Source organism: Corvus kubaryi, unplaced genomic scaffold (assembly GCF_017639235.1).
Source record: "Corvus kubaryi isolate FWS band 111438036 unplaced genomic scaffold, C.kubaryi_AGA036_p1.0 37266, whole genome shotgun sequence".
NCBI classification, from domain to species: Eukaryota; Metazoa; Chordata; class Aves; order Passeriformes; family Corvidae; genus Corvus; species Corvus kubaryi.
The window spans coordinates 1513730-1537080 of NW_024581081.1; the positions used below are offsets into that span (position 1 = coordinate 1513730).

The 23351-nt window shown below is 38.0% G+C and overlaps 1 protein-coding gene across 2 annotated transcripts in view; it reads right to left on the reverse strand.

The window, feature by feature from the left end:
- Window positions 1–23351, reverse strand: part of PRKN (parkin RBR E3 ubiquitin protein ligase) — a 693755-nt gene that overhangs the window by 273135 nt on the left and 397269 nt on the right. For both annotated transcript variants that reach the window (XM_042025061.1, XM_042025060.1), the window contains one exon: window positions 2286–2422. In XM_042025061.1, the coding sequence (XP_041880995.1) occupies window positions 2286–2422 (137 nt within the window). The remainder of the gene's footprint in view (window positions 1–2285; window positions 2423–23351) is intronic.

The window sequence follows — 23351 nt, forward strand, 5'->3', positions numbered from 1 at the left end:
AAAGAACAAAAAATAATCATTAGTTCCTAACTCAAGTATAACTTAATACTAGAGACAACCAAATTACTTGTATATCAGAAAGTTAGGTTCAGGTAGCTGCAGAAATGTACCAGTCACAGAAGTCACAATAGCCCTGCTTAGATTCTTCATCCTGCACAGCAGCTTGGAAGAGGATACTTCCAAACACATTTTTTAAATTCAAAACTGCTAACATCACAGAGACAATTGATGGAGGTAGCAATCAATAAGACAGAGAAAAGGTATTGCAATTGTATTACTATTACTGCTGCTATTAGAACTACTTTAAGGTATAGTATTTTGAAAACAACTTTCCGATTTGGAGAGTTCTGAAACTTTGAGATTAGCAAGATTTTAGTCTTCCCATATTTAGCTGTTGTAACACTTAGAGTGTAACACAGCTGAGGCTAGATTGGCAGCAATAGCTTCTTTTCCATTCCCTCAGCTGAACCCTATCTCACTTGAACAATAGAAGTACACCCATCCTTTGTGCACCCTCTACAGTATCCCTTTCTTAAGACAAACCTATGCCTTCCTCGCAACTCCAAGACTGAAATCACAACCCTGAGCATCCCAGCACCATCTTCTTGCATATTCTCCTCATCCCATCTCTACTCTGCTTCTTCTGTTCAATTCCCATAATGTCCAGCTTCAGCAAACAGAAAAGAGAAAAAGACTGGCTTTGCCAGTCAGGGGCAAAAATTTCTGAAAACTTCTTAGTCTCCTCTCTGAGAGAAAAGGACATCTGAACTGAACAACTGAAGTTGAAGATATATGGAAAAATCCTAATAAAAGTTTTGTGCAGCATGACTAGAAATGGGTTTACAGACAGAAGAGGCAGAAGGGTCATTAGTCTGACATACCAGCCTGAACTGGAGGAAGCTCTGTGACACCAGCCATAGCAGCAAGGAGGCCCACAAGCGAGGAGAAAGATGAGCTGCCTGCTGCACCACTGGCATAACTAATTAACTTAAGGATCTAACAGAAGAAAATGGAAGAAAAATCAATAAAAGAGGGAAAAAAGGAAGGATTCTACTCAAGCAGCTTATTAATTTGCATGGGAGCAGAAAATGGATTGACTTTTGGAGAAGCAAGGAAGGTGGCTGAGAGTACAGATTGACCACACAGTACTATGCTAATGTAAAGGTCAAGGAAAGAACACTGGGTATAAAGTGATTGTTCAGTTTTTCATGACAAGTTTTCCTACACAACATTAAATATTATTTTGTGCAGGATGACATCAGTGTGTAAGCGCAGTAGCAGAGTGACCTGTTTAGGGGGGAGTAAAATAAGAGCCAGCAACACAGCATGTACACAGTAATTCTAGTGAAATGTGAAGAAACATTGCTTGTTTGCCCTCGAAGCAAATAAAAATAAATAATTTAAAATATTTCTTACTACTGTACTTTCAATATCCTCAAGGCATGTTCTCAGATTAAATAGATGCCACTCTCATAAGAACTTTTGTCAATTTTTCTCCCATCTAGTGGGGTTTGAAACTTATTTATCAGCCATTCAGGTAACTGGGCAAACCCATCTTCTATGCAGCTTCTAATATGCTGTAAAATTCTCATACCACGATACAGCACTTGAGACAAACATATACACTCACATGCTAATTTAGCCCCAAGAAAGAATTCTATGCATAGAATATACTTCTTCATAGCAAAATTTTTGACAAATTTTCAGTACACATGCCAGTGTAATTGAATCAATTCTCAAAACAAATCTTCCATATTCCATTTAAGTCTTTGTTTAGTTAAGTCAAACTTTGTTTCCTACTCAGGTAAAACACATAACTACATTTCATTCAGTGAAGTGATAATTAGCAGTAATAACTTCACCAACAGGAAGATTATTTAAAATTCCTGCTGCAATCCTTTTTTGTTAGTATTTGAAGACAGACCAAGAAAGTTAATAATTTACTTAATTTGAAAGTGGACATGTGGAGGTCAAGGTGTTTTGTGTTTTTTTAACCAGAGTGTAATGCTATCATCTGCTTGCACTTCATGATTATAAAAGACTAATGTGAAGAAAGTAAACATTTGATTTTAAAAGAAATGCCCTTTGGAATCCAGTTAATTCTCCAGTTCACATGCTTAGCAAAAACCACATCAACATTCAAAATGTTTTCTCCAAGAAATTAAACAACTCCTATGAATGCAGAATAATTTCACTGATATACTCAAAACTAATAGCTGATTAAAAAAAACTTACCCTGAAATCAAAATCACATTAAAAAAAAAAAAAAATCATCTGGAACATACCTACACAGGGGAGGGAGTAGCCAAGCTCTGGGTCATGGATGAACTGGCGGTCATTCAGCATGGTCACACAATACAAATGGAAGCAGTCCAGGCAAATGACATGGCGATGCACACATTGGAACACAAGCACAGGACTCCTGTTAAAAACAAAGTAGTGAGAATGATGAACAAGGACTGGACTGAAATCCACAAAAAGCCTCATTTCAAACTTCTAATTTAATGATAACTTTTAATTCATAGTAAACAGGATTATTACATAGGTAAAAATAGAATTTATCCTGGCATATTGCAGCACTTTTAAAAAGAGATGGCTTCTAACATGAATCAGATGTGAGGAAATGTAAGTAAAGCTTTTACTGAAAGTTGAAACTTTACTGAAAACTAAAACATAAAGCAAGAAAAGTCCTTTAGTAACAGATATCCTTTGTATGAAGTGAGGAAAGATCATATATGGTAAAACATGGCGACAGGTAGGATAAAATAAGAATGTGACCAGCTAGGAAAGCTAAAGATTTTGTGAAAACCACCCTGTGCCTTCAGCCTCTTAAGGCAGCCATTTGAACTCTGCACAGAAGGCATTCCCTTAGTAATAATGAGTAAAGTAATTCAGCTTCTGGTCAGAGGTATGGGATTCAATTTGGGAGTGAGACACCTAAACTTAAGTGCTGGGTATAAATACCAACTCATATGGCAAGTGAGAAATTCCCACTATGGTCAATATGCTTAGTGGAGCTGATCGGCCTCCAGGTATCTGCAGTAGGAGTGAGCTGAAACACCAATTTGGCTCCGTTGCCTGTACAGGCTGTGTCCATGGACCATTACAGGAGTTCAGACACTCATCACACATGCAGAGACCTAACTAAATATGGCCATCCCAAGCCTGACAGAATACTGCTATACATTATTTCTTGTCTTTCAGAACTATTACCAACCTCAAGTCTCAAAATGGCAAAGAGAGATGTGTTAAGTTGAACACATCAGTGAGATTCCCATTCAAATGTTGAATTACTTTACTCCTTTAATTTGCTTGTGAGTGAACACAGGCAGAAATTTAACACAAATTTCAATTTTTTAGTAACTAGGAAGAAGGATAATTATTTTTAAAAATAAAAGTATGAATTCTCACCCATTTATGGTACTCCAGGAGACAAGTTTTTAAATAAAAAATCAAATACAGAAAAACTTTTGATAAAATCATTAGTTAGCAGTACTGCTACATACTGTCCAAAACCTGCTAGATGATGCTTTGAAAATCTGCTGAAACAGTAAAACACAAAGCCTTCAGTGTGGGAATACAACTTCAAAATGTAATCAATAAATTCACATACTGTATACAAGCATTTAATCTTCCATGGAAATATGTTTTAGTATTGCAGATACTATAGAATTCATGGCAGTATGTTAGAATCTCCAAAAATATAATCTCTGTGTTTTAAGGATTTTGTTGAATAAAGCAGCTTAAAACTGAATTAAATAAAACCTCCCCATTACTAATCCTTATTAGTTGCCGACTTGCTGTTCTGAATGTACCAAATAACAATTTAAAAAAGACAGCTGTAAGGCAAAATGAGAAGCTGATCTCTCTGAATTTATCTGCTCTGGAGGGTTGCAAAATCATTATGGAGAAGTAGAGGAGCAGTTATCTTGTCCCTACGGTACAAAAGTCCCTGTGGTCACCAGTCAAATGTAACCTTTAGAAAAATACCCCTAATATTTCTTCTTAAATTGCAGCTATAATCAAATTTGCCTACAGTTTTAATGGATATCTCACTTTAAGGGTTAATTGTTCTTTTTTATTACTTCAGTATCTGAATATCTTTTCCAGTTTCACGGGAAGCTCCCTGGTTCTAAATTCACACCTCTCTGACCCCCACTTCAAAGACAAAATACATGTGTGTGGTGAGATGCATAAGAGAAAGCCATCAAAAGTGGTGTATCCTAAAAAAGCCAGGCCAGAAATGAAAATGGTTTATTAATACTTCCACCTAAACTCGTACAAAATTAATACTAACAGCACTTCATTATGCAAGTGACCTACTATGATCAGTTTCTACTGTAAATTATTTTGTGATAATTGATTTTGCTTCTTAATGTATCACCATTGTCTAAAATCAAAACTATATTCTCCAGAAGGGGCACAGCCATACATGTACATACTTAAACTGCATCCTTATTAATCTTTAAAAAATGCTGTCTTTTAACACCATCAGACTCCAAGCAATGTGTACAAGACAGATATAAATCTGGGTTTTGACAGTGTAAGAAAAAACAAGCTTAGCTTTCACAGCTCTTACACTGCCCCCTAATTTTTCAGCCCATGGTATCTGTGTCATAGGGCTTTGAGATACTCAATCTGTATGCAGTGCAGATTTATCCAAATTCATTTCGCATTGGAACAATTGCTGCAGTCCAACATTTGCAGATTTTTTATCAAAAGAATGCAATTCTACTTTAAAAGGGGCATAAAAGTCTTGTTCCTGAGATCAGTAAAGATGAAGATGTAGCGACTACGTTCACACGGCCCAGGTGAAGCTAGTGAATACTCATTTAGGACATCCCCAAGAGTCATTGATAGAAGATTTGCTTGTACTAAACACAGTTTATTTCAGGAAGGAGTATTATGAAAATAAAAAAAAAATTTGCCACAATGTAACAAGGTCCCTTCCTGAATCTAACACAACAGACTAGTAATGTAAATCTGATATATATTTTAGAAAGTGTTTCATGCATTCAATTTACATAATGTGTTTGGCTGAATTAGAGGCTTCATGAGACTAATATATAAGAAAAATGTTTCTCACAGCAAGGGATAAATTGGTCCTTTTTGTTCACCAATTAGGAATGTAACCACTTTTAAAAACTGAAAATCCAACATTACAATGTGTCATTGGAAATTTCCATAATAAGTAACTCACTCCTCTTCTTGGATTCCTTTTTATTAAAATTTTATCAGCATGCATTGACTTAAATTAAAAAGAAAGGGGACCCGAAAGGTTTCTGCTTCATGTTACTACTGTTGGGTAACTGAATGGCACAACAACAGCACCAATGGAAGTGCTTTCTGGTCCATAAGCCCTTTCCTACTTCCCTCCAGAGCAGCAAGATGCAGATAATTCTCAGATAGACTACCACAGGATACTGGCTAAAGAAAGATACAAGGACTTGATCTTGTTTAGATAAGAAGTACTCTGAGAAATGAATTGTTGTAGGATATCCCAAGAACCTCATGATGGTTATTAATGTATTGAGATTGAATTCAATGGCTGTGGATAGAAGGGTCTACTTAGCATAAGGAATTATTTGTAGGCATAACAGTGGATGTTAAACCTTTTATAAAGCTGATATATCTTTCAATGTCTACAGAAAAATATTTGGGGCAATTTGTCTCTTGCTTGGTCCTTACTCTTCGTATTTTGAAAAAAGCTTGACGGAATTAAGGTTAAAGAGCACACCACAAATATGAGACCATTATTTTTTGGAAAATGTGAGTAGCCACAGTCTGAAGCACTTCGGGGCAAGGAATACATATAAGCCTGTAGAAATATGTAGAAATAAAGTTGGACAAATCTGTGAAACCCCCTTGAGGTCATTTCTAGGTGACAGTTGGATTTTTCTCACCTCAATCTCACAATCTTAACCAAGTAATAATAAAAACCTTAGCAGATGTCTATAAGGCTGCCTTGATGGGATTACAGTCAGTGAAGCAAAAATAACCATGTGGGGTTCATTTCTCTGCAGTAAATAAATATGAATGAACACAGTGATATCAGAGTCCTTGACCCCACCTATGAGTACTATATTTATCATAAAACACTTCTGTATTTCCAGCACATTTTTCCACTTTGGCAATCTTCCTGTACTTCAAAAAGCTTACTATATAAGTACTGTGAAATAATTTCATTTATAAATGGATCTCTATGTTGTTCCAAAACAGATCTGTGTTATGTTTTAGGTCATTCACCATTCAAGAAAAGGTGAAATGCTGAAAAAAAATGTGTAAGGAAAAAAAAAATTAGGAAAATATAAACTTTAGTGACACAGACAGTACAGGCATTCTCCTGATTCATAAGCAATCAAAAGAATTAAACAGAAATACTGTCCTTGAGCAGCAGTCAATCTGTTTTGGCTGTATCCTTGTAGCAGAATGAAATTACAATGCCTAAATAAGCCAAATTATTCATCCATCATGTGGCTTCCTCATAGAACTGTATGTAGGAGAATATAGTCTTCTAATTCATACAAAGCTGGTGTCACTTCTGGCTTTCCTGTCTATCACACACATTCCACAGTCTTATTCAAAACTCATGAAAGAATTGCCTGTTTATGATGCTTTAAGTGCACAGTTTTCTTACCATGAAAATACTTCCAGGTATTTTCTGATTAAATACGTTATTAAAATCCATTCGAAAGATGCTAATATTTCTATAAAATATAAACATAGAAAATACAGAAAAATTGCCACAGTCATTTGTGGTTTAAAATTTATAAGTTTGGAGGAAAGTAGAGCAGCAAATCCTGCCTTTTAATGAGCAATACGCTATTATGGATTAATAGAAACAGTGACCTATCAATTTCAGGCAATTTGTGAGTAACAATGCAGGCACCAAATATTTAGATAAGGGTAGGCATATGAAATGGGTATCAAGACCTTGCCAGAAAAAAGAAAAAGTTTTAAGAATGTAATATCAATGATATGACTTTGCAGTCAAGAATCCATCTTTCATGGACTTTTAGAAACAAAAAAAAAGTACATCCCTACTTTTCCTTTCCTAAGGGATGAAAATATATCTTAACGGTTGCCATGTTGATTAAAACCCCCAGTATATAAAAAGATAGTATTATCAGATAACTGACATATTAAATCCCTTAAAACAATAACCACAAGCCCCCCTCCAATCCCCCGCCCCCCATCGTTTTTTTGTATTTGATCACTTGCCACACAAAGCCTCAAAGGTCATGAAAAGAAGGTTATGAATGCCATGAGACATCACTCTGCAAGCTTAAATTTTCTGGCTGTGCTTCTGTATAAAAATGTATTCTGACCCACAGCTGTTAACTTAAAGAGGCATTGGCAAGTGAAATCTGACCTATTTTCTCCTCTATTACATTACATGTTTTCCTCTAAAATGTGCTTTCATGTTTCTTATTTTTGCTGGAAAGCAGTGCCAAGAGGCCAGAATCCAGAAACAGCCTGACAGTAATAAACCAGAATATAAGAGGAAAAAACAGGCACACTTAAAATTAGTGCACATGATGGCAAGTACTCCTTTCAGCAGTGTTCCTGTTAACTCCATTGTTAAGGTTTTTTCAGGCTATGGAAATGACACATATTATTGCCTGTAAAATTTCTGATCACTGTGGCAGGCAGCAGCATCTGCCGCCTGAGGACACGGGCAAGGGAATTCTATGTTACATGCACTGGTAAATTCAAATTAGTACCTGGTACTATGTGTGTGCTCTGCCTGCTTGCTCAGACATGCCTTGTATGAGCTCTGTGTTCAGACACAATAACCATCCTTGCCACTAACAGCTGAATCTTATGATATCAAGGGTAGATGGTGAACAGACTGGAGGAGAAGCTCATCCTGTAACCTATCAGATTAGCTGTTCACAGTGCTCCTCTGCACAGCAAATAGCCAATAAATCAGACATGCTTTGAAAGGAGATCAGTAGAACCTGCTCCTTTTCCTTCATCTGTGCTTGTAAAACCTCACTAATGCTCCACTGGAGAGAAAAGACCTTGGTAATGGAAGCAAGAGATGACAAATGTGAGCAAAGGCAGCAGCCCATAAACTTCCCTGACCCAAGCCCTGGTTTGCTTGCTGGTTACCCTTTGTAGCTTGCTGAGCTACAGCTTGCTGTGAACTGATTCCTCCATACTGACTCTTTGGCATGCAATGACCTCCCAAACCTATGTCACTTGTACCTTCAGCTTTTGCCATCTGTCATGGGTTAGCAAGCATAGTCCCGGAAGGGATGTCCTTTCAAAGGGGTGCTTACAGCTTCCTCTGTGACCTAACAGAACCCATCAGCGGGCCAGTTTGAATATGGACAATTCTTTAAGCCACTTAAAATTGTGACCGCCTCTGTGATGCACACTTAAGAATAGAAACCCTGAGGCAGACTCTCTCTCTCGTTTCCGGCGCTGGGACAGGTGGCTGCGGGCCCCGTGCGGGGGCCAGCGGGCCCAGCCCAAGCCCTGCTCGGGCCAGGCCGGGCCGGGCCACGGCCATCCTGGAGCTGATGGGCCCTGTTCCACCTGCGGAACCCCCCCACAGCCTTGCTGTGGGCAGCCAGAGCAGCTCGGCTCCCCCGCCCCTCCACTGTGATAAGCCACATTCCATTTGCAAGGCCTAGGTGAGATTAACCCTTTTAGTGCTGTGAAGAGCTGAAAACCTGAGGGAAGAGAAAGAGGAGATGCTTAAAGCTGAAATTCTGTTGTGAAGCTATGATATATCAGAGTATCCTGCCGTAATTTCATGAAGATATGGGAGGTGGAGTGTTCAACTCGTAAGCAAAAGCACCTGCGCTGAGATAGGCAGATGCTGACGCAGCTGTAATTTCATGAGAAGTTTGAACAGGGAGAGATGGAAGCGATGAGGACTTTTGCTCCAAATGGGAAAGGAGAAAACCTCAGTTCCTAGAGATGCTCCCAGAGATAGTCCTGGAGATGAAAATGAGGAAGACCCTTTGCTCCCAGGGAAGGAGAAGGGCCTCTGTTCTTAGAGATGAAATGCTCCCAGAGATGGGTGAAAAGAACTTTTGTTTCTGAACAGCTCAACCTTAAAATTGTACCCCAAAAAACTTCAAGAGTGGACCCTCGAAAGCAGTTGTGGGAAAAGCTGCAAGTCGGGGGAAGGGACTCACATCGCGATCAGAGAGACTCCTCTTCCTAAATGGACTGAACAAGGTTATTTGGGAGTGGGTGGCTGTCTCACTGTGATAATGTTTTCATAGCATGAGCAAGGACTTCTCTTTCTAAATGGACTGAACAAACTTATTATGGAAGTGGTAAACAGACTGAACATCTCAAGGGTTGTCTTTTCACATTATCACTGGGAGAAGAGAGAAAGCTGGGGGGAGGAGAAGTGTTCTGAAGGTGTGGTATGATTTTATTTTTCTTCTTTTAGGTCTGTTAATAAACTTCTTTATATTCTTTCAAGGTTGGTGCCTGCTTTGCGTTTCTCCTAATTCTTATCTCACAGCAGATAAACAGTAATGAGTATTTTAGACCAAACCACTACACTAAATTGGTGTTTCTGCCTGGTTACAAACCCAGCCTGCTACACCATCAAAGGGTGGCACATGCTCCTTTCACCCTTCCATAGGTTTAAGCTGGGTCACAGCAAGCTTTCCTCTCCTCTGAGGCAGCACCTGGCCCTTAGCAGCACAGGCAAAACAGCTCATCTCTGACAGTCCACAGCAATCACACACTCCTGTTAGCCCAAGGAGCCTTCCTTTCACAGACTCATAACATTTTGACTAGAGACACACAGTAAGGAATCAGTATCATTTGTTTTTCAGGAAAAAAAAACCCATCAAGGTAACCAATGAAGTTGGGAGAATGATGGGATATCACAATAAGAGGAAGGAGGCCTAATTTCACCTACACCATTTTCAGCACCACACAATCCTTTAGTAATTAATCATTAATAAACGAAAAAAGTCAAAATATCTTCATATCCTAATGGCATTTTATACTCTTGATTGGTCCCACTGGGCCTACTGAGGTGCTGTTGATTTCTTTCAAGAATTTAAACCTTATTTAGTAACCTTATTTTAGTTTTACTCTCTATATCTATGCCAGTAAAATTAACATTGTCAGAAAATGTTCTTATGCCACTGGAAGGCAACTGTCTGTGCTGTTAAATTGTTAGAATGGGCCCTGACATGGTTTTTAGGTTTGCCAAATAGGAAAGTCCCTACTAGTTCTTGGGCATAGCCCAGGGGTTACTGTGTGCTGTCTCCAACAGGCAACAGCAGTCTGCATGTGGACACTCCAGTTAAAAAGCAAGAGTCCCATAACAGAGATTTATGACAACACAGCTTTATCTGGGACTGTTCTCTTATTACCACACCTTACCAAATTATTTTGTTTTCTTATTTTCCCTTCCCAAAACCAAATCTTTAGAGATAGCCTGTGAAAATTATATTGTCTATAAACACGTTATATAGAAGAATGTTCCTAACACAAAAGACAAGACACAATCATGAGCTCTTTTTGCCTTCTTGGGGATGCTTAAAACCCTGGAAAGGTACAGGAGGAAAAGAATATTGGATATCATTTTAAGGGATGCTATCATATTATACTTTTCATTCCCTGGGACTCCAGGAGGAACTAGAACTTTTGGATAAAGCACATCTCCACTGTGTAAATTTCAGCTATTCCCTTCCAGTTAGCTTTGAAAACACACCCTGGTACATGAACTTTAGGACTGTATTCCTTAACATACAGAAGAAAAAAAAAGACTGGAAAACAAGGTAAGGTAGAGAAGCAGAGAAGAGGGGAGAGGAAAGAAAGATGAAAGAGGGAACAGAAGGTAGAAGTGATAAGTGCATTTGCTCTTTGCGAATTATCTTTCACCACCTTAATATTATGTTTTATGCTTTTTCTCATCTTTCTTTTCAAATATGGATATTCAATTTATATGTTGATCCAAACAATAACTTGAGGGTGCTTCTCATTAAATGACTCTTCAGCCTGAGCTGAAGATATGATTATTATCATATAAACAAAAAAACCCTAAAGCTATTGTTATAACAAGACATTTCTTTATAGAAATCCCTTTTTTTAGCTCCTCACTGTCTTTAAAATTTAGAGACAATATTTTATCCTTTCCTCCTCAAGGCAAATACCTTAGCATAAACGCCAAGATGCAGTTATCTGAGAACACCCTCTACATCAGCACCTCCACTCAAAGGAAAGAACAAGCCTTGGGCTAGAAAGTCTCACAGAAGGCATTCTGACTTGGCAGATTTTAAGTGTTCAAAGCAGTCAATTATCTTTAATAATCTGAAGAAAATAGTTTGCAACATCCACCAAAAAAATGTAGTAGCAGTGAAAGTGGCTTCTTTATGCCATTTTCATATTGTGAATTTCCGTGTCTGATCTTATGACAGCCCTTTGACACAACTGTAGAATTTAAATGAACAACATGCACTCAGCTCTATGTTTAAATTTCATTTACCTCCTCTTTTTTCTTCCCTACATGTGTATGTATATACTTCCAGTGTATAAAAGAGGAAATGGAATCAACTTTCCAACTAGAAGAAACCAATGAACAACACCACCACACCCTCCCCACCCTAATTAAATTGTAAAACCAAAAAAATTATTACAAATTTTGGGAAGTGTAATTTCTGAATTTGTAACTGGGACAATTAAAATATGCAGAAAATTCTAAAGATTTATAGTTATTGAACTCAATTCAAAAGAGGATTCCGGAAGCTCAAATAATTTTAGGTGGCTGTTTTCTATTTAATCTTGGCATCCATTTTCATTAGTTTTATACTGCCTACTTGGAGGCCTGCTGGCTGGTCTTCTTTCAAGGAATTACATTATGTATGAGGTCTCAGGTAATGTACTGCTCCTTGGATAGGAGTAATCAGGAAAAATCTTCTCCCTACCTGATCTAATGATCTGTGTAACTCTAAGGAAGACTGACATCAATCTAAATATAACTTTGCATTTCTATAGGAATAACAGATCTTGATACCCAAACAATGTGCAAAGTACAGTGAAAATCAATAAAAAATAGACACATTAAAAAAAATAGATAAATAATAAATAGATAGATTTATCCCTCTCCTACACTTACTGAATACTGCAGGAATGGAAGAAAGGGTACTTACCATACTGCTTTATAATATCACCTCTGACAATCTTGTGGACGCTGTTTCTGATACTAACAAGAACTGACTGACGACAGAAGACACATTGTAGGAAAAATAATTGTGGTGGCCATTTCCTCTGCTCTTCAAGCAGAACAGGTTTTCAGGTAATGAAATAGTGATATACTATTCATATAAATGTCACAGAACTTATAAGAAGACACTTACTGGAAAACGAGTGTGCCTGAAAGGGCACGTATCTCAGGGATCTCACTAAAACTTCACTTTTGTCCAGCTTTCCCTTGTTTTAATAAAGCAGCTTACTTCCCACCTCACACATACCTAGTTACATGGACTGACACAGGGTGAGAGAAAAGTCATATGGATTTTTGATCTTACCCTCTCCTTGTCCTCACTGAGCATTTACTTAAAGAAAAGGATGCAGCAAGCAAACTGTGACTTTCTCACAGGGGACATAATAGCCACAATTATCAGCACTAATGCTAATAAGCACTATTTACAGCTTCCCCAGAACACATGGATCATTCCCACAGAGACTATTCATACTGACTCTTCTGTTGCACACTCTGCTAGAGTTAACTTGGCCTGGGGGTAGAAGACAGGTTATAGGTAGAAATTTGATATATATCCCAGTAATGTCTGGGGAAAAAAAAAGACAAAAGAATAAATTCAGAAATATTAAAAGGCATTTACTAAACTAAGTTATCTTCTGTCTTCAACTTCCTTTTGACAACTCCCTGAAAACACCATACTTAACTGCATATGAGCTGGGGTCTGGATTATAGTCTATCAGGAAAAAAAGGAGGAATAAAGAGAACAAGGAAGCAGAATGGAAAACAAGGAAACCAATAATTTGACATAATAATAAATATTTGACATATGAAATAATAACCTGGAGATGCCCTGCAACCAATACAGATAATATCACTACATTAACTTCATTGTTCACCTATATTCATTCACAGACTGATCAAACCATAAACAATATACAGAAATCTTTCACTACAAATTGTGGACTTCTTCCATTACTGTGGCAAAGAAAGTATCTTTGCACATGGGTTCTACGAGCTGGCTCAGCCCTAAGAATCTGTACACCACTAAAATGTGTCCAAGGGATACATTCGGACTCTGTGACAAAACCCTTCCTGCTCCTTTTCTTGTTCAGTGATCAGAGATACTTTATTATGCAAAATATGCTGATAAAACAAACAAACAAACAGAGCATTTTGTAGCCCAAAATAACAAACACTTCCCAACACAAGTTTCTGGAACTCTTGATTTTCTCTGTTTCAAATTATAGAACAATACCTGAAAAAATGACAACCCCACCTTGGTATTTACGAATGATCACTGGCAATCAGATCATTCACCACTCCCTATCCTCTACTTTTGAGTGAAACATGCAGACCATTGTACTTCCTCTAATCAGTTGAAACATTAGATACGAAAACTGTACTCCAAGGTGTACTTTTTACCTTTAAGTTTTACTTAGAGTTTTTAAATTCATAAGTTCTTAAAAATCAGCTCTTTTTAATAGAGGATATTCACCTATTTTGTTTCAGAAAAAACCTCAAGCAGATCAGAATATAGGGAAATGACTTGATTAGATTTTGGTTTTTACTTTAGTTGCCATGCAAAAACAACCTCTGAGATTAAGACTGTATGTGGTAAAAAATAAACAGTTTTTTTATGTTAGCAATAAAGAGCAAAAGTACATTTGGTAAACTGTAGTCTGTAGATTGTGTTAGATAAAATATGGAAAAAAACTGAATCACAAAAATGCAGATTTCCTGCCTCAAAACCCTTAGAGATGCTTAGAAAAAAGCTATTCTTAAACTAGGGGAGTCTGGCTTCTTTATTACGTTTCAAAATAATCTAAAATGCCACATGGTATATGGCTCCATTCACAGAAGAAACTGCAATACTTCCATGGGATATTAAATTCCATCTCCTAAGTTACAAGTCATGTACATGACCCATGTAAAACATTATTCAATTACACTATTATTGAGTTTACATGTAACAATACTGAGAAATAAAATGTCAATAGATGTTTGATATTTAATTTTAAAATAATTTTATTCATGTAGTTTCTACCATATATATCATATACTGTCAAACTCTAGTCTCACACAGACAGAAACTTTTCTAGTAATGATGAAGAGAACCTTGAAATTCAGTGATGAGAATTGGAGGGCACAAAGAAAATGCAGCTGTGCAAATTATGTTAACGAGTAAAGACAGTAAGAGAACAAACTTGTCTGAAATCATACATCCTCCTCTCAGTACCACTTCATGTCTTAGAAAGTAGTTCATACATAGGATTTATGCTTTCTTCAAGAGAATGGGCACTGTCCTGGGCTCAGCCACACTCATTTCTAAAGGAATAGACACAGCATAGACTTTGATTAGCACAAAAGCAATGGCTGAATCTGGTAGGAATTTGGTGTTGCTTCTCTGCAGTTGAAACAGGAATGCATTGCATTTCTGTAAAAGAGCAATCATAGCAATGAAAAACTACACAGAACACTGGCATTTAAGTTTCCAAAACAACTAACAGAAAAGTTAAGACTTGTCACTTCTTTCCTGGATCTGATTCTTTTTGAATTATAACCAATTGCTAAAATGTCATTTACTCTATCTGACCATAATTTGGCCCTAAACTTCTTTGAATAACTACAAAGGTATAATTCAATGTGAAAAATAACATCTTATATTGACAGGGGCAGACCAGGTGTTTTAATCACATCTAAAAAATTTAATTGCACAGCAGCTGCATACGGAAAACATGTTTGCACCTGCACATCTGCTTAATTTTAGCTGGAAACATTCTGCTTCAGCATTCATTGGACATCTTTGCATTTTTAAGTGGTGGGTGACAGAAAGTTCATTTCTGAAATAAAACCAACTGAGAAAAGTTTTACCAAAACTTCTTTGTCTGTCAAAATGGTATCTTTCTGCCTCCACCTCAAATACTACAATCAACATGTTTTTCATATCACTTATTCAGGAGTTTGGGGCACTGGTTAAGGCCAGTGAATCTCACTGCTGTGCTTTGCCTGACCTGATTAGAGTTCAGAATGAGTTCAGAAAAAGGTGCATCAACCAAGTTATATCAGTAAAGTGCAATAAGGCATCATTTTTTAGGATGCTCACAGTACTATTATTTACACCGGGCTTCCTAGAAGTTACATCTTTGGCTAGACAGGTACTGGAGCAGACTCTGTCTCACTCCCCCTTTGTGGAAACTTCACAAGCTGGAGGCAATGTGCAGACCAAGAAGGAAGAAGAAAAAAGAAACAACCAAAATAAATACAACCCTTGAAATGACAGCTACTAGGAACAGTCAGCAATCCAACTGTATGGATGCAATACAAAGCTCTTACACAAGCTGCCAAACCCTGTGAGTATGATTGATCCCCCAAAGAAGGTTCAGGCCAATTTTTACCAAAACTGACTCACACATTCCCCATTATATAAGGCACAAATTATGTTTCCCACTCTGTGGAACATTAGCTAGCCTGACAGTGATCTGTTCAGCCATGTGTGATTCATTAGGTTTTCCTTCTGCTTCTGAACATGAGCTGTAGAAGAGAGCAGCCCTTGAACCCCAGCCTGCTTTGGCAAAGTGTGAGAAGTCAGTGACATTTCCTTGTCTTGCGGCACCAGAAACCCGCAGCCCCCAGCTCTCTGAATCACCACACTACACGTGCTGGGCTGAGCGCAGGAGTGGTGCAGGTTTTATAAATAGTGCCTACACAGGGCTTCAGTGTACTTGGGCAAAGGACATTTTTGAGGACTGGCCTCACTACAGACAGCCTTGTTACAAGGGGGTGAGGTTTATCAGATTAGAAGCAACACTCTTAGTATTCAGGACACGTTTCCAAGTGCATATGACATGTCAGCTGCTTACATATCTTCCAATTCTGCTTCACATATTCCTTTTAGTTAAACATGAAGTGACAGAAGTGTAGAAATATCTGTGTCCTGCACTCTGTGAACATAACAGCTAAAAAAACCACCTTGACATGTGAGCTGACAATAGAAAAAATATCCCTGATCTCTGCTGAGGCATTGTGATTCCTAACATCAACTACTTGTATCAGAGAGGAGAACTGAAAACACAGAATCACGAACTTCACAATTAAATACATATATAAAAAAGCATGGATAAATTCGTTTGCATGCCCACAGTCAGAGTTTCAGCTTTTGCTTCTCTTTGTGTCTGTACATCTACCTATTACACTTTACAGAGACATCCCAGAGACCTAAACATATGGCTAACTAGTTATTTTATTTCAGGTATTTGTAGCTATTTTCTTGTTAAAGATATTTTCCTGCATCTTCCGTTGACAAATACAACACTTTCAGCAGCTAGTTCTTCAATCATTTGAATAAATGAAGCACTCCCTGCAGCAACTCACTTTCCTCCAAAATTAATTCCCTAATACTTCTTTTTTTTCCTCTCTTTTCTCTGGATTCCTCCTTCAAAATCTCTCTAGTTCTATCTTCAGCTCTCATTTTCAAATAAAGGCCAGTTTGATGATCTTGATTTTCTATGGGGCAAAGAATTTAGTCCAACAAAAGAGGATGACCCTCCCTTGAAAGTGATGCTACAAGACATTTTTCCTCTTAATCTGAGTTTGTATTTATTGTACAAACTCCAACTTCTAGGAACACAGGGGCAACAGGCATGGATTCATTTATGATAAACATGGCACGTTGTACATTGCCGAAGGATTTCTTAGCATTATTCACATTTAATTTTACATTCAAGTAGCTAAGAAAATTTTGACCTTTTAGTATTCAATTTTTGAGAAGCTATATGACAAAATAAGACCTTTCCTTTACCTAACAGTTGAATGGTGGGGTTGGTTACATTATGTACGCTCTTGGCATGGGATGGGAGTGGGGTAGAACGGAACTGCACCTCTTTAAAAGCCACACATGTCCACATGACCTTCAATAGCCTGCCCATGCTGTAAATTGCATGGGAGAGGTTTCTTATGTACCTCGAAAGGTGAAGAGCTTCAGCAACCTTGTCAATATTCTTATCTGAACTCAGAGGATGGGGCCTAAATTTAATCTTGCTTAGTTCTACATTAATCAGAACTGACTACACACTGAGGACAGTGAAACTGTAGTCAGCTGTAAAGACAGTGGGAGATCAAAATCTTCTGGTAAACAGAGTACTCACAACTCTCTCTTATGGTGTTTCTCAGATAATGGGTCACAAATGGAACAACTGGGAAATTGCAGTAAAAATGTCACGTTAATGGAACAATCTTAAGGAGTCCAAAATCTTCAGTCAGGTCTTACAGGTAACAACAGTGCACATTTTAAAAATGAGATGAAAGGAGGCCTATTACAAAAACTCTTACCTTTGAAATGGGCAAAGAGGCCACCTGAAAAGTTTGAGAAACTCATAGCCATTTTATCCATTTACTTGTTTTTCTTTTATTATTCACTATAGTTATTGTGTAAGCATCTTATATTCCAAAAGGTTACTATTCTTATCTGTCATGGATATTGCAAAAAAGTCTAGCTGAGATAAAACTATTGCACCTGTCTCTGGGAAGCAAACCTTCAGATGTTTTCTGATGGTAATATTAATGCTCCACAGTAGAGGTGATACTTAATCACCCTAGAAACCAACCATGTCAGTGCAATATATAGTTGTTAAGTGAAATGTATAAATGTGTAACTTCCTGACCCAAGTGATAGAGGAGCAACAAGAAAAGGTGCTCTGCTGGATTTCATGCTTTTAAAAAATGAGGGGCTTGTTGGGGAAGGTGTAAAGAAGACAGACAGGCTCTTTTCTGTGGTGCTGGTGACAGAACATAAATATGAAACACAGGAGCTTATAGCTGAACAGAAGGAGAAACATACATACTGTGAATATGACCTAGAACTAACATGGGTTTCCCACAGGTTGTGGGGTCACCAACCTGGCAATTATTCAAAGCCATATGGAAATGGTGTGAGCAACCTGCTCTAGGTGATCCTGCTTAAGCAGGGGCCTGGAACAGAGGACCTCCAGATGCTCCTTTTAACCACAACTGATTTTTGAGTCCGTGATTTTGTGAAGGAGATATTACCATACAGTAGAACAAACACAGCTTAAAATTACTGTGTTTCTTAAAAGTAATGCAGAGTTGTGCTGTTCATTAATAAAAGGCAACTAACTGCAACTGAATATTGCAACCCCAAACTGAAGAGTGTACAACAAAAGGGGTGCTGGGCAATGTAATTTTTAAACAGAAGAGAGTGATGAGAGCAGATTATTTTATTTTGGTCATGGTGGGATCACAAGTACTAACTTTAGCAAGCACAGTATCCTTTCACTCCCATGAGAAACAAAACTGCTTGCAGGGCTCCTCTGTACCCTTGTTTAATCTGTGACACTGCAATTGGAATTTGTCACTCTAAGAGTTACATCTGATATTACAGCCTGAAGCGGAGCTCAACCAAAATAAACAATCTGCTCTATTCTGCTTAGACTAATACGACAGTGATGTAAGCCCCAGTACAGTGGAAAATGCATAAATGGGCTGCCACACAGCACATGCATGCATAAAAACAGCAACACAGCTCACAAGTTTTATTATTAATACACATCATGTGTAAGAAGCCTTGTTTGGACTTTGGCTTTGCTATGAAACAGTATTTTTTGTGTGTGTTAATGTGGAAATTACGCTTATTATTTCAAAAGACCCTAGGAACTTTGTGCTGCACAGGGAAAACATATTTTTCTTAAAAAAATAAAATAATCAAGTCAAGAATTTGCTTCATCGCAACTTGTGCACAGTTATTAGGGTGGGAGAGCTGAAAAGGATTATTTTATCATAAACATCCCACAGTGACTCAACTGTGCAATATTTGTCCCAATATCTTGTGTTTGAATACAGTATTTTCCCCTCCTTCTCTGTATTTCTCTCTCTCTGGTATTTGATTTAGGGTCTCTGGAGCTTTGCCAATGCTAGGCTGTTCGTTCCAGTTTTACATACAGGCTCATTTATGCAAATAGTCACGTTGAAACCCTAATCTGGTTATTCCTTCTACTCAGGATCACTCGATCAGAAGGAAGATGGGAGGAAAATGCTGTACATAATTCTGTTAAATTCATCAGCCAGAATAGCTGACCTTAAATCTAGAGACTTACATGCAGTCATTTTTCCTTTTCTCTGTCCCCAAGCTAAGAGAGCCCTGCAAAGGCAACTGACTGAGCAGGTCACATTTTTCTATAAAGTTACAAGAGGTTATCTTGTTCAAATAATTTCACTTCAGGAAAAAAAGAGGATGCAGTGAAAAGGAAAGCAACAAAGTCACTTCAATAACATCACAGAATATTTTGTAACTGCCTTGCTATTTATATATTTTCATCCTCAAAGATGGTATTTTACACAGAGCATTTTTATACAAAAAGGCGAGAAAAACCAGTGACAACAACAACAAAGATAATTATGTGAATAAAGTAGCTCATGAAAGTTAAGGGCCTAAGAGCAAAACCCTTCTCTCTCGACATCAGGCACAATTTATATGGCCCCAGTGCAAGCATTCCCGTGTTGTCCTGCCAGTGACCTCAGCCCTCATCTGTAAAATCATTTTCTCAAAGGACATGAGGTTATCTGTTCTGGGTGAGAGCTCAGCTCCTGTGTTGCTTCTCATCAGGGACCTCTACACGAGCCCAGCTCAAGTGTAACAGCTACAACTTAAAATGAATGCTGTGGAAGACACTTAAAAAGCAGTGGCCACCCACTCACATTCTGCAGAGACAGAGCCGGCCCTCTCCAGACATCCTGACCCGCTCCCTGGCCCTGCCCTGCTGGCAGCCCAGCCCGGGAGCTGCTCGTCCCCGCTGTCGCTGCAGGGCTGGGCGCTGGCCAGGCACGGCTCAGCCCGCACCCGGCACTTCGGGCTGGGCCGGGCACCACAGCGCTGCAATACCAGCGAGCTTAGAAACCCTCTTGATCTCTCGAATTCTTACTTTGCACAGCTTTTTCCACTACATCCTGCTGCTAAAGGCATCGTGCTTTGAGTGCACTTGTTTGTATTCGCAAGCTGTATCTCGGCCTGGATGTGGGTATTTCCCAAAGGCTCCCTTCCCCCATCAGCAGGCTCCAGGCAGCCGAGATACTCAGATCGGCCCCTAGATGGGGATACTGTCCGCAAATCGCTGCGCTGGGATTACAAATTCAATTCTCCCAGCGCAAGAAACTAAAATTAAGTACTGACTATTTATTAATCTCTGGCCCATTTATGAACCCCCTCATCCTTCTTACATACTTCTCTGTCCTGGGCTGGCACACGCCAGGGATCACATTAAAGCCTTTAACTCTTTCTCATCCCTTTTCTACACTGCAATAAGAGCTATTTTCCAGTCACATAAAACTAGACAGAAAAAGGAAGAGCTAACGGCTGCTCGGAGAAAACTCTGGATGATTCCTAGATTAGCAGCAGCCAGCAAGTGATGTAGGAACAATTTTGTCATGAGTACTGACGTATTTCAGCAAGATATAATAATGTTGAAAACACCAATGGGATGCATGCGTTAATTTTTCTGCTTAACTCGTATGGCACGTAGTATCTCTCACGTTTATTGCCAAGTGAATTATCTTCTTCATGTTAATTTCTATTTTCAGCTTGACACTTTTTCTCAGTTGGTTGCAATTAACTTGCACTATATTGAAAAGTCAAAGAAAATCCCTAGAGAATATGTTTGGTACCCAAATAAAATAATTTCATTATTTTTTCCATGGTTTTTGCAAGATATCCAGAGTGATTTCACACAGCAGAATGAATAGTGGCAATATAAACAGATCAAACAATTTAGTTTGCGTACTTACGGGTCCCTTTCCACTTCATTGCATCAGGAACCTGTTCTGTGCTGACCTGCACCTCTTAAAGTCATTTCCACTTACACTTGGAGTGCAACTCACTGTCATATAAATTGGAGATGTATTATATGCACTATGACCAAGTATAAATGGAGAAAGGCATGAAGCAAAGAATTCATTCCTCTATGATTATTAGTCTCTGCCAAAGTGATTATTATGGTATTTTTTTCTACTCTAACTTAAGAGATAGATTCTGCAGTTTTTCTCCTAGAATTTCTTCTAGAAAGTCTGCATATCACCTTTATGTAAAATGAATTTATAGTTGTTGGTACTTCTGTATGAAAAAATGAAATGATTCCATGATAAGTAAAGGAAAAAAAAGGAAAGAAAAAATGAAAAGGAATAAAGAGCAAGCATAGTGAAACAAAGCAGACAATCAAATAGAAGTAGACAGAATAATTATAGATGTCTGAATAACACTCCAGATGGCGTTTTGGGCATCACAGTTAATAAGAACGCTGTTTCAGGGGACCAGCATGTTAGCACATTATCGCAACAACTGGAAACCAGCAGCTGAAGCATGTCTGCCTGATTATCCAGGGAGCAGGCTACATGCAGTAGCTAAACCCAAAAAATACACTGCCTGAATGCTTATTGGTATGACAGGTTCAGGAACCCATTTTTCTTAACAGTAATGTGCTTAAAAGAAGTTACCACAGACATAACTACCACTCACTTCATGAAGAAGAGGTTTCAGGCTGGTTAATCTGGTCTAAGTTTGAGCATTTAGAAAAGATACCTTTTTGGCATTAATTACGCAACCCCATCTATTTAAATTAAAATTTTTATACTTCTGCTCAGATGAAAATCAAGCTGGTCCCTATGCTCTTCTTTCTCTGTGCAAATTAATTTTAGTAAAAGCAACAATTACAGCTGAAAGGGAGTTTATGCTATGATTCCATTATATTCCTTTTTTCACCATTGGAATCTGAAAATGACTTCTTCAGTTGCAACTGTTGGAGTTGAATGTTAAATTGCATGCCAAAATAAGCTTGATATCTTGTCAGTTATCTTCTCAAATGAAATACATCATCTTCAGTACGGCAAAGAGTCCCATTGCTGATATGCAACCCTCAGGAAATGTATTTCAGGGATGGAAGGTCTGATATTTCCATCAAGTAGAAAGACTCTTAGCAACACCCATACCATAGTAAGTCCTAAATCTATTCTAAAATGGCAATTCTGTGAAAACATAATATATGATATTCTCCCAAATTTCAGAAATAATGTGCCTTTTTATTTTCAATTTCAAATCAAGGTTACAGCATAGAACTCTTACTGATCCAAAATCAGAGACCGACTCCATGGTTTATGTCTGGAATCAGAAGCTTCAGCACTTAGTGTCTTCATTCTTTTTCTTTGATTCCTGTGTTTAGGTTTCCCCATTAATGACTCCTCAGGTCTCTTTGTACTTGAACAGATCTATACATAAAAATCCTAAGCAAAAACCCAAAGCAAACAAACAAATCAACCAAATCCTTAACATTAATCCCTGAGGTATTATCAAAATAAATACAGTTATTTTCAGTAATTTCTGTAGCTCATGGTATGGTTTTAACTGCTTGCATTAAAAAAAATACAGATCTTGTCTGTTCCTGGGTTTGCAAAAAATCTCCTTATAAGAGCTGTAGAACACACTCGTCAATTAAAGCATTTGCAGAGCCCTCCTACCTCCCCAAGGACATTAGGTGCTTGTTCTGAAAACAGAAAGTAAATATGTTATGATTTGTGGTTTTTTATTGTTTTTGTTGGTTTGGGTGTCTTTTTTTTTGCCTGGGATCATTATTATGTCACCATTTCAGAAAGCACATACTTATGTACATACTGGGTGCAAAATCTGGCCTTGTCTTTGTTAAACTTCATATAATTAGTGATTGCCCAGGCCTGTCATTGTCCGGGTCTCTCTGCAGGGCCTCTCTGCTTTCAAGGGAATCAACAGCTCCTCCCAATTTATTATCAGTGGCAAACTTAGTACACCTTTGAGTAGCTTGTCTACATTTCTGCTAAAAGAAAATAACTACAAAAAATATAGAAAGACTGTCATGAAAAAAGCACAGGTAGGGGCTTTGCTTGGTAATTTATACTGGATAAGATGTACATCCTGATTTGACAGGGTTCTGTGGACAGCAAGATCTTGTCTTTTTTCTTCACAGTCCGTAATTTTTACTGGCAGAGGAAAACAAACAAAAAAATCCAAATCAAAGCAAAATGTAACCTAGAAGCTAAGAAATCAAACACAAGTCAGAAAACAGAAAAAGGTATTTGTTCTCAAAATTTAAGTTTACATTACACACTTCAAGCACAATTAATTAAGATG